General features: G+C 35.5%; 2 protein-coding genes across 2 annotated transcripts; one reads left to right on the plus strand and one right to left on the minus strand.

Annotated features, from left to right (window-relative positions):
• Positions 1–1,902: 1,902 nt before the first annotated feature.
• LOC121987877 (SKP1-like protein 1) lies at positions 1,903–2,812 on the minus strand. The gene is made up of 2 exons (XM_042541589.1): positions 2,522–2,812; positions 1,903–2,076 (listed from the first exon to the last, which is right to left on the minus strand). The coding sequence occupies exons 1-2, from the start codon at positions 2,810–2,812 to the stop codon at positions 1,903–1,905; spliced, it is 465 nt and encodes a 154-aa protein (XP_042397523.1).
• Positions 2,813–4,677: 1,865 nt separating this feature from the next.
• Positions 4,678–9,105, plus strand: LOC121987050 (SKP1-like protein 1B). The gene is made up of 2 exons (XM_042540957.1): positions 4,678–4,836; positions 8,932–9,105. The coding sequence occupies exons 1-2, from the start codon at positions 4,678–4,680 to the stop codon at positions 9,103–9,105; spliced, it is 333 nt and encodes a 110-aa protein (XP_042396891.1).
• Positions 9,106–12,571: the final 3,466 nt, after the last annotated feature.

Below are 12,571 nucleotides of genomic sequence, written 5' to 3' on the forward strand. Positions count from 1 at the left end.
TTTTGACAAGCCCATATGGAGGTATGGGCTGAGGACACGTATTCGCCTCGATATGTGTGCGTAAGTCCCTTTCCAGCCCTATATAAAGGGCCTCACCCTTCACCGGAGGTATGCATTCTACAATATTTGGAGCCACTTCTTTGCTGTCGAGCTTTGCCTGACTTGAGCATCGGAGGGTCGTCGCCGGGAACCCCTTCCCGGCCCGACTTCCTTGTAGGTTCGCCGGGGGTTCGTACGACCGACCAGAGATCTACGTCAACGACTCAGAGAGCGCCGCGTGCCCAACGTACGTTGATTCAGCTTTCGGACAGGATCAACAACTTTCATGCTCTTAAAAACACCAATAATTATTTTGGAAATCTAAACTGAGACCATAATTAGATCCTGATCTTGATAAGACAAGATCTAATTAATATTTTATTTTGCGGATTAACGTTTTTTTTTGTAAGATTCAAGTGTAAAAATTAACCTCGAATAAACAATGTCTGAGATGCCTCAGAACTGCCGAGAGGCGTCTCGGAGCTCGAATGAAGGTGTCCTGGATAGAGCAAAGGTGTCCTTGCGCAGAGAAACTTCGGGGATAGAATTAAGTTTGCTACGGGAAGGAGCCCTAGAGTGCATTAAAGGCGCCTCAAGAGCATTGGAGGCGCCTCGGAGTGTTTTGCCCTCGTTCGGATAAAGGCCGATGACTTCGAAGATGAAAGAGGAAGAGTATTTCGAGATTGAATTTGAGGTTAGAGGCGCTTAGAATGGGGTTGAAGGCGCCCTCAACACTCTTTAAATGCCCTGTTCGACCTGCAACTTATAGACAACTTCTACACGAACTCTAATGATCATTCTACGACTTCGTCTTCACGTTGTGGCTACACTACTACTCTACTGTGCCCAATCACTGCCGGAAGATTTACACCAACACACGAGCGCATCCAGATCTCCGTCCTTCGTGTTCGTAACAAATTTACTATTATGTTTTTTTTTTAATTATACTTAAAGGAAATATAGCTTATTACACTATCCTATGATCTTCTTGTACTCAATTACTCTATCGGGAGTTTACTAGTAGAAAATTCAATGAATTATCTATTGATAGGTCTGAGGGGATTGAGTTTTGGAGTAGAGCCGCCAAAGGCTCCGAAACAAGTAATCGACCGTGTTTTAATTTTTCATGTGTTTATTTTCTTTTATTCTGCCACACACTCACTTGTCTTAAAGGTTTAAAAGGAATATTTTTTTTAAAAAAAATACATGTGATTCAACCCCTCTCACGAGACCAACGGTTCTACAAATGATATCAAAACATTGTTCTCTCTGAATTGATGCAACTACCCATCAAGAAATTAGCAACGCAAAGGTAATAAAATGGGATCTCTTATTAAATGTGTCTAGATTCTTAATTAAATAGTAAAATATATTAAGATAAAGCTACTAAGATGTTTATAATTACCATGTTTCTATTTTATCTATGGCATTCGTCGTGAGAAATGGTTCTTCAAGCAAATCTTACTAATGAGAAAGAATCTTACTAATCCTCCTAACCAAGGAATTAAAAAGGCGTCTAAGTTATAATATAGAAATGGTCCATCCAATGGCATAAAAGTGTAATGTCTAGGCTCTAGGGACATTAAAAGCATATTAAAATAGAAAATAGAAGTAAATTAAATTAAGAATGATTAATGTAAATGAATTTATATTTGATAAGTAAGTATTACACAAAAAAAAAAAAAATTCATCTCGCATTGGGACTTAATTGGAAAATGAAAATCAAAGTGAAATATAAACTTCCAATAATTTTACTATTACACAAATATAAATAAATTTCATCAAACTGAATACTAAACTTTTTCACCAACTAATGCAATCATTAGAGAGTTTAAAAGACAGAGCAGATGTGTCACCCAAGAGTTATTCGAAGGCCCATTCATTCTCTCTGCGAACCTTTTCCTCTTCTTCAGGGGTGAAGTCATTCTTGATGTTGAACATCTTACGAATCTCTTCAGGAGTCTTTCCAACAATCATATCAGCTACACTTTGGCATGACAAATTCAGCAACTCCTTAATGTTCATGTAATTTGCAGCCTGAATACACCAGAACATGCTATCAATACAAAATAAATATTTAGAAATCATAAAAAACAAAATTATAATAAGAGAGTTGGATGAACTAATAATAAAAACTATTTCATGCCTCTGTTGAAAGCAACTTTCACGCTCATAAAACAACACCAATAATATGTTTTAAATTAATGCGCCTTCAAAGGCCGTCTGTTCTCCTCTGTCTACCCTTTTCTTAAATCCGTAATAATTTCAGAATAATCCAAAAATTCCACTACTTCCAACACTAAATTGAACAACCTTAACTTTTGACGACAGTAAACCAACTCCAAAGAGTTAAATTGTTTTCCAGAATTATCAAACAAAAACAATGAGAAAAAAAGTTAGCCAACAACAAAATTCTTAACCGAACAAAAAGATAATTAGGGAACGAATAAATTTGAAGGATAAGAAAAATATCTAATCTCACCAACATAAGTTCGAATAGGGTGTCCTGGTCGACTTTAACGAATTTGTCATCCCAAGACTTGAGTTCTTCCTTGTCGTCGGACGACTTGGCAGGATCATCGAGAACGTGCTTCTGGCAGTACTCAATGATCTTGACAAGGATCCTGGAGGTGACATTGGGGAGGGGGATCGTGTCCTCTGCACAGTCGAACTCGACCATGTGCTCGATGGTCTTGGACACCATGGCCACCGCAGCGTCCACCTCAAACGCCTCGCCGTCGGAGCTCAATAGGGTGATCTTCTTCTTGTCCATGGCAATCGGCGAACGGAGGAAGCGATCGTTCAAGCAGACGGAAACCCTAAACGAGGGAGAGAGAGGATTCGAAACAACCACAATGGCAGGCGGGGCATAGCATTATATAGTGATCGAGGGGGACAGTTATTGCCGCGAAAAAGTCTCTGGCAATTGAGTTAGTAAAATTTTATCATTATAATTCATAAATTTAGAAGAAGGAAAAAAATATTTTGTTAAATACGGACGATGATATAAATACCATATAAACTTAAAATTTACTTTAATCATACAAATTTCCTTAACAAATCATTTAAATTTTTTTTACTTAAATTTATAATTTATTAAAATCTTATAATTAAAGAACAATCAATTGTAATCAAGCTAATAAATCAATAATAAATTTTAGGAAAAAACATCTTTTAATTTTAGTATCTTTATATTAAAAAATATTAAAATAGCATCTCATCTTAATTTTTCATCTCAAAAATATTTTTCATTGTATTATAATATATTATCATAGTCAAAATTGCTCTAACAAATAAAATTACTATGACATTAGTTAAAAATACTCAAATGTTAATCAAAATTATTCTAGCCCGTGTTGAAATTGCCCCAATATTATATCGTAATATCAAAATTATTACAACAATTAATGATTTTGATCAAAACTGGCACTATTAGTAATTTTGTTAAAATTATTTGGTTAATGATGACATATCAAATTCAGTAAGATAATTGATCTATATTAATTAAACCATCGCTAAGAAATACTTATTGATAGAATGAAAAGATTCACTTTGTGTATGAAAAAAAATTAATTTATTAACAAAAACCTTAAACATACTTCAAAAAAAATCATGGAGACTGTCTTCAACCATGAGATCTGACATCGTTTCATCATGCGTAGGTAATGCGACCTCAAAAGAGGACTTTCACATTACTTGATATATTAGATCATGCGTAGGTTTGCGGAAGTTAAGATACAAAATTATTGCATTATATTATGCAATTAAAATTTCCCTGTTTATAGAAAATTTAGATCTTCTACACATAATTTACACCTAAAGAATTCGTGACCAAACTAAAGTGAAGCCTCGAACAGAAGGGAGAGGAGGTTTTGTGATGTTCTTCTACACTACAGAATTCTTGGCCTATGTGAGGAAAACTTAGATATCCTTAAGTAAATGACTGAAATCCTGTTCAAGAAAGAGACCCAAGTCCCCTAATAATTCGGTTGGCTTGTCTTTTCCTCAAAAATTTTTGATCTCTAATGGACCTCTCAATATGTAAAGCAAGAGCACATTGTAGTTTCTTTAGTTAACAAAGAGCCTATAGGCTGTCCAGCGTATAGACAAATCTGTCCCTTTCTCAACACAAGTAGCTTTAAAGCATCCGAATTTAGTGCCTCTATAAGTTCCTGCAAATGCAATCATCTTGATTCAATATCATGCATTTTTGAGAAAATAATTCATAGTTCAGCTACATTTATTAGCATTAAAAAAATTGCTTTGTGCATTGTAAACTTTTAAGATACGGCTACAAAGATGGGTAAATCTGATACAACCACTCAGAATTAATTTTTGTTGCATCAGTGAATTAGTTGAACTGATAAGTTTGGGAAAAGAAATATTGTATTATGAAATAATCATTAATCCTAACTCTAAAACTATTAATATGGTACCAAACATTGTTCCTAATAACCTATTAACTCTAATACTATTAATATTTTGGATTTAGTGTTTGAAGGCGCATTAATTTAAAACATATTATTGGTGTTGTTTAATGAGCGGAGGCATGAAATAGTTTTTATTATTAGTTCATCCAACTCTCTTATTATAATTTTGTTTTTTATGATTTCTAAATATTTATTTTGTATTGATAGCATGTTCTGGTGTATTCAGGCTGCAAATTACATGGACATTAAGGAGTTGCTGAATTTGTCATGTCAAAGTGTAGCTGATATGATTATTGAAAAGACTCCTGGAGAGATTCGTAAGATGTTCAACATCAAGAATGACTTCACCCCTGAAGAAGAGGAAAAGGTTCGCAGAGAGAATGAATGGGCCTTCGAATAACTCTTGGGTGACACATCTGCTCTGTCTTTTAAACTCTCTAATGATTGCATTAGTTGGTGAAAAAGTTTAGTATTCAGTTTGATGAAATTTATTTATATTCGTGTAATAGTAAAATTATTGGAATTTTATATTTCACTTTGATTTTCATTTTCCAATTAAGTCCCAATGTGAGATGAATTTTATTTTATTTTATTATTTTGGTGTGTGTAATGCTTACTTATCAAATATAAATTCATTTACATTAATCATTCTTAATTTAATTTACTTCTATTTTCTATTTTAATATGCTTTTAATGTCCCTAGAGCCTAGACATTACACTTTATGCCATTGGATGGACCATTTCTATATTATAACTTAAACGCCTTTTTAATTCCTTGGTTAGGAGGATTAGTAAGATTCTTTCTCATTAGTAAGATTTGCTTGAAGAACCATTTCTCACGACGAATGCAATAAATAAAATAGAAACATGGTCATTATAAACATCCTAGTAGCTCTATCTTAATATATTTTACTATTTAACTAAGAATCTAGACACATTTAATAAGAGATCCCGTTTTATTACTTTTGTATTGTTAGTGCCCTTGTACAGCTCGATCAATTTGTCTGAAAATTTCTTCGTATTCTCAAAAGGTCTGATCTAGTTGAGTTCCTCTTTAATCAGTTCATATTCAAGAGTGTGCAGTGTTTTGAGTCAATTTAGGTCTTCTTCATTTCTAGAGTCCAGTTTTTCGAGTTGAGAGGTACTTTTGTTATTTCATTAATTGGAACTTGTATACTTGTCGAATGGAGAATCATTGGTCAATGTCTACCTTTAGGTACTCCTCCATTCTCCTCTTCCAGTAAAGGAAATTTTCCCAGTTGAAGAATGGAGGGCAAGTTGTGTTGTAACCTTCACCTTGGACCATTAAAAAAATTGCACACACAAAGATAGGCTAACAAAAAATTTCAAAACTAGGTCTTGGATTAGTAGTGCGGATGGGAAGAAAAACAACAGAAAGAAACCTCGAAAGGTGTTGCGCCAATTTCGAGTATTTTGCAAAAGAAAGTGAGAAAATTTGTCCAAAGAGATGATTACACTAATTTGAACTAGATCCAAAAACTAAAAACCGAAAAAGGCGAAAACGAAAGAAAATAATAAGAGAAATCCCCCACTTGATTGGTAGTTGTATCAATTTAGAGTGAACAAGACTTTGATATCATTTGTAGGACCATTGGTCACGTGAGAGATGATGAATCACATGTATTTAAATAAAACTTGTTCTTTTTAAACCTTTAAAACAAGTGAGTTCATAGTGGAATAAAAGAAAATAAACATGAGAAAAACTAAAACACGATCAATTGCTTAATTTAGAACTTTTGGCGACTCCTACTCTAAGACATAAACCCCTCTGATCTATCGATAGACAATCCATTAAATTCTCTACCGGTAAACTCCCAGTAGAGTAAGAGTACAAGAAGATCATAGGATAGTGTAATAAGATATATTTCCTTTAAGCAAGTATAATAAAGAAAACACAATAGTAAATTTGTTACCAACATGAAAGATGGATATCCGGATGCACTCTTGTGTTGGTGTAAAACTTCTGGAGCGGTCGAGCACAGTAGAGTAGTAGTGTAGCCGCAATGTGAACACGAAATAGTAGAATGATGATTAGAGCTCGTGTAGAAGTTATGTATAAGCTGCAGGTCAAACAGGACATTTAAAGAGTGCTGAGGATGCCTCCAGCTCCATTTGAGGCGCCTCTAAGCTTAAATTTGATATTGAAATACTTAGTCTCTATCATCTCCGAAGCCATCAGTCTTTATCTGCATGAGGGCACCTCCTAACACTTCGAGGCACCTCCAATACTCTTCGAGGCACCTCTAATGCACTCCAGGGCACCTTCCCACAACAAACTTCTATACTCGAAGTTTCTTTTCATGAGGGCGCCTCCGCTCTATCTAGGGCGCCTTCATTCGAGCTCCGAGGAGCCTCTTCACAACTTAGAGGCCCCTAAGATACTGTTCATTTGAGGTTGATTTTTGCACTTTAATCCTGTAAAAAAAATGTTAATTCATAAAATAAAATATAATATGTAAATAAGTTAGTACAGTTCAAATAAAATAATTATTAATTAGATTATGCCTTACTAAAATCAGGATCTCTGCTTAGACTTCCAAAATGACTTTAAGTTGGACTAGCACATATAGTTCTACTGGAACTCGTCCTCACTGATAACTTTTTTTTAGTGACTTACATTCACTTACCATTTGTAGTCACTGGACTTGCCTCTTGACCCACCAGGTTTTCATGCCAGTTGTGATGTCCGCATGGACTTCAATTAGTTGTTGGTCCCACAGACCCAGCTAGACCCAGCTAGACTTCCTGTTAGATATTAGGTCACACCTTGACCTATCTAAATTTCGTGTCAGTTATCAAGTTCTTAGACCTAATTGGGCTTCAGCTCGGTGTCAGCTCCTCTAGACCCGTCAATTTTTATGCACTCGAAAAAAGTATCAGATTACATAGAATTTAACTTTAACCATTTATCATTCATCAAAATCAAAATTTAATTATTAGTGCCAACTATAGTAACTACACTTAACACATGAGCAAAAATTAGATTAAATCTAAATAAATTAAATTAATTTGAAATTTTTGTTTGCTTTCTCCTAAGTTCTGTTTTTTTTAAACATTATTTGATCAAATTGATTTAATTTTTAAATTTAAAAATCAATTAAGTTAAATTGACTAAACTGTTTTTTTATTAAATAATATAAATAAATAAATTTTAATTTTTTATATTAGACCAAATACTTTTTTAATTTTTTTTAAAAAAATATTTTTAAAATTGATTAATTCAATTAACAAGAATTAATTGATTTAATTTGTACGTTTTTAATGATAAATTTTGATTGGTTCAGTTGGTTTGAAAATAATTTGATTTCGAATTATTTGATTCACTTAGATTTTAATTGAATGCTTAACCTATACGCATCAGGTGTTGTGGCTCTGCCAATATATGCCAATTCCTCCTTAGTCCTTGCTATCTTTGTATATGCAAGTAAAGGAAAAGAAAAAGAAAAGACATAGAAGAAAAAAAAAATCGATAAATCAAAGTTTTTTAATTACTTTAATCCTATGTCAATTTAAAAAAGTTAAAAAATACGACAGCAATCTGAATTGACTACTTGTCTCATTATAATTGGATCTTCTATTTCTTTTTTTTTTTGGTTTTTAAATACTCTAAATTTCACTCGGGATACCAGCAAAAACATCTTGAATCATAGTCAATTAGCAAACGTAGCATGACCATGCCTTGTTTATAGCTATATCTAAGATACCAAGTAATGTGAAAGTCCTCTTTTGAGGTCGCATTACCTATGCACGAAGAAACGATGTCGGATCTCATGGTTGAAGGTAGCATGCTCGATGAATAATGTGACACTCTTTGAGTCGGATCAAAGTTACGGAGGTCGGTTGATATGGTGATCAAACTAAAAAAATGATCAACAATTGAGTACTTTGGTCGAGAGATAGCTGACTGGACCGACAATCGACCGAACTAAGATGGTCATTCACATGCTGATCCATGCAGTATTGATAAAGCTAGGAGCCAAGTCAGTATTCGGCAAAGGCAGTATTATTCGCGGTTCAAAAGTAACACAGTTAGTTAGTTAGACAGAGTGATCCAGCCAATTTTTGTTCTGTTAAGATTTTTGTTGTTGGCTAACTTTTTTTCTCTTTTTTTTGTTTGATAATTCTGAAAACAATTTAATTCTTTGGAGTTGGTTTACTGTCGCCAAAGATTAAGGTTGTTCAATTTAGTGTTGGAAGTGGTGGAATTTTGTATTATTGTAAAAGTATGTATGACGAGTTTGAGAAAGGGGGAGACCGAAGAGAACAGAGGGAAGGCTCATTAATTTAAAAATAATTATTGGTGACAAGCGTGAAAGTTGTTATCAACATATGCATGAAATGTGGTTTTATTATTAGTTCATCCAACGGTCTTATTGTAATTTTGTTTCTTATGATTTCTAAAGATTTATTTGGTATTGATAACATGTTCTGATGTATTCAGGTTGCAAATTACATTAATATTAAAGGACTGCTGGATTTGTTATGCCAAAGTGTAGCTGATATGATTACGGGAAATACTCCTGAAGAGATTCGTAAGACATTCAACATCAAGAATGACTTCACCTTTAAAGAAAAGGAAAAGGTTCGCAGGGAGAATCAATGGGCCTTCCAATAACTCTTGGACGACACATCTACTTTATCTTCTGAACTGTCTAATGATTGCATTAGTTGTTGAAAAAGTTTAGTATTCAGTTTGTTGAAACGTATTTATATTCGTGTAATAGTAAAATTATTAGAAGTTTATATTTCACTGTGGTTTTCATTTTCCAATAAGTCCCAATGTGAGATATGAAATTTATTATTTTATTTTTGTGTGTGTAATGCTTACTTATCAAATATAAATTCATTTACATTAATCATTCTTACTTTAATTTACTTCTATTTTCTATTTTAATATTATTTTAATGTCCCTAGAGCTCAGACATTAGACTTTATGCCATTGGGTGGACCATTTCTATATTATAACATTAAACGCCTTTTTAATTCCTTCGTTAGGAGGATTAGTAAGATTTGATTGAAGAACCATTTCTCATGATGGATGCCATAAATAAAATAAAAACATTGTAATTATAAACATGCTAGTAGCTCTATCTTAATATATTTTATTATTTAATTAAGAATCTAGACCCATTTAATAAGAGATCCCATTTTATTATTTTTGCATTGCTAGTGCCCTTTGTAACTCGATCAATTGGTCCCAAAATTTCTTCGCGTTCTCAAAAGGTTCGACCCAATTGAGTTCCTCTTTAGTCAGTCCATATTGAAGAGTGTTCAGTGCTTATGAGTCAATTTGGATCTTCTTCTTCATTTCTGGATTATAATTTTCCGGGTTGAGAGATACTTTTGTTGCTTCATTAATTTGAAACTTGTATCCTTGTTGAATGGAGAATCATTGGTCGATGTCTGCCTTTAGGTACACCTCTATTCTCCTTTTCCAATAAAAGAAATCATCCATGTTGAAGAGTGAAGGGTGTTAGTCCCTTGGAGGACGACAAGAGGGGGAGAATTACCCTGCACAAAATAAAATAAACAAAACCTTTCTCAAACTTTATATCTTGATTAAAATAAACACTTGCATAAAATGAATTAAGAAACTAATTAAAAAGAGAAAGAGGCACAGAGATTTTACTTGGTTTGCAATCAGGGGATTGCTAATCCAAGACATTGAAAAACCCACTAAATTCTCCTTCAAGCGGAAAAGCCTCTTATAGTAGTCAAAGCTCACAATTATAAAGCTAAACTCAAATGGAATTGTTTGTAAGTGTCGTCTCTAGCTTCTGGGATCAGAGTTATATTTATAGTCCTGATCGAAACGCCTAGAAGGGTTCCATGCACCTGGAGGGGGATAAAATTTTATCTTCGTCACAACGGATCACGACAGCTGGTATTTTGAAAAAGTTTCTAATCCGGGCGCCTGGACCCACTCCGAGCGCCTGGACCAGCTCCGAGCACTTGGATCGGGTTGAACCGGCTCGACCAGGGCGCCCTGGGTCCAAGCGATCCAGACGGCCAGAGTCCAGGTGCCCGTAATAGCTCTAGGTGCTTGGAGGACAGTTAACCTCCGGTTGACTTTTCCTCCAAGTCTTCGTCTCTAGCTCTGCTCACTTGGGTAATTTTTGTTAGATCGTAGAATTCGCTAGAGAGGGGGGAGGGGGTGAATAGCGATTGTTAAAAAACTTCGTTACTAGATCGAGTACGCAGCTGAAATACGAAAGACACAATGCTAACACAAACCAATTTTACTTGGTTCGGAGCCTTCATCGACTCCTACTCCAAGGCCCGCACTCGTCGAGTGCTTTCGTTGGGCAATTCGAATTCGCGCATTTATCTTTAATCCCACACTACTAATCCAAGATCAAGTCTTGGAACAAAGTTTCTTATTTTTGTTTGTGCGAGATTTTACTTCTACAATGGCCCACCAAGAAGGCTACAGCACAACCCGCCCGCCTCTCTTCTCCGATGAGGACTTTGGCTACTGGAAGGGTTGAATGGAGTCCTACCTCCAAACCCAATTCGAGATATGGATTATCATCAAAATCGACATCTCACTCTCACTCGACGGCACGAGAAAACCAGTATCATATGAGAACTGGGACACAAGTATGATAAAGAAGGTCGAGGCCAATGCCAAAGCAACGTGTACTCTTCAATGTGGTCTAACAAAGGAAGAGCTCAACCGAGTTGGTTCATTCTCAAGCACGAAAGAACTATGGGAGAAGCTGATCGAGTTACACGAAGGCACCTCCGATACGAAAGTAAGTAAGCGTGATCTAATTTTAAATAAGTTATATAACATGAAAATGTAGGAAGGTGAAACGGCTAGCTAACTTCATGCGCGGATACAAGATATACTGAACGAACTTCACGGGATCAGACAAAAGATTGAAAATCGAGACGTAATAAGGTACGCACTCAATGTCTTTTCAAGGAATACTTTGTGGGCATCCATGGTAGATGTTTACAAAATATCCAAAGATCTTTTATCAATTAAGTTAGATGAGTTATTTTCAGAATTTGAATTGCACGAATAGACTAATGCACGTCCAGCCGAGAAAGGTATTGCTTTGGTTGTAGGTACAAGCAGAACCCGGGAACCAAAAGCAAAGCGCAAAACCAAACTCGAGTCTAGAAACGAATCAGACTCAGAAGATGACGACGACAAGATAGCAGCTAAACTCGTCAACCTAGTATGCAGACTCTACAAAAAGAAGAAAGGTTTCACCAAGAAGGATATCAAGAAGGTGATTCAGTCCAAGACGGTGCCAGCTAGTCCAAAAGTAAAGTTTGAAGTTACCTTCTACGGCTACAACCAAAAGGGACACATCAAAGCCAACTGTCCAAATCAAAAGGAAACAAAGAAGCAAAGGAAGAAGAAAGCACTACAAGTAACATGGGATGCGTCTTCTTCAGAAGACTCTGATGAAGAACTCGAGCAGACGAGTTTCCTTGCATTGAAGGCCTGAGAACAACTCGAAGAATCAGAAATTGAGAGCGAATCGAAAATTGAGTATAAGCGAAGCCACGGATCCGTATCCGTTTCCGAAGGGTCTAAACCCACTGTAAGTATTTCTCAATTAAGTAAACTACATAATTTAGTTAATTACATTATGCATAAATTAGTCAAATCCAACCTCCAAGTTAAGTCACTCCAAAAGGAGGTAACAATTCTTAAGTGTTAGGACCTTCGGATAGCGGCTAGAGAGGGGGGGTGTGAATAGCCGACCCCAAATTCACGTTTCTTCCTACAATTTAAGTTAGCGCAGCGGAAATAAAGAGTAGAAACGAAAATGGAGAAGATCAAACCTCAAACACGATGATGTAACGAGGTTCGGAGATGATACTCCTACTCCTCGGCGTGTCCGTAAGGTGGACGACGCCTATCAATCCGTCGGTGGATGAGACCCCGGATAACCGGCTAATATGAACTCCTTCTGGGTGGAGAAACCTCGCCACAATCTCTCTTGCAACAGCAAGAATGGAGTACAACCAATAGAGAAAGAAAACAAGAACAATATAAATGTAAAAACACTTTGCTTGCCTTCTCGTCGACTGGAGTTCGATGAAGCAGCAACTTCACGATG

Source organism: Zingiber officinale, chromosome 5B (genome assembly GCF_018446385.1).
Source record: "Zingiber officinale cultivar Zhangliang chromosome 5B, Zo_v1.1, whole genome shotgun sequence".
In the NCBI taxonomy this organism is placed as follows: Eukaryota; Viridiplantae; Streptophyta; class Magnoliopsida; order Zingiberales; family Zingiberaceae; genus Zingiber; species Zingiber officinale.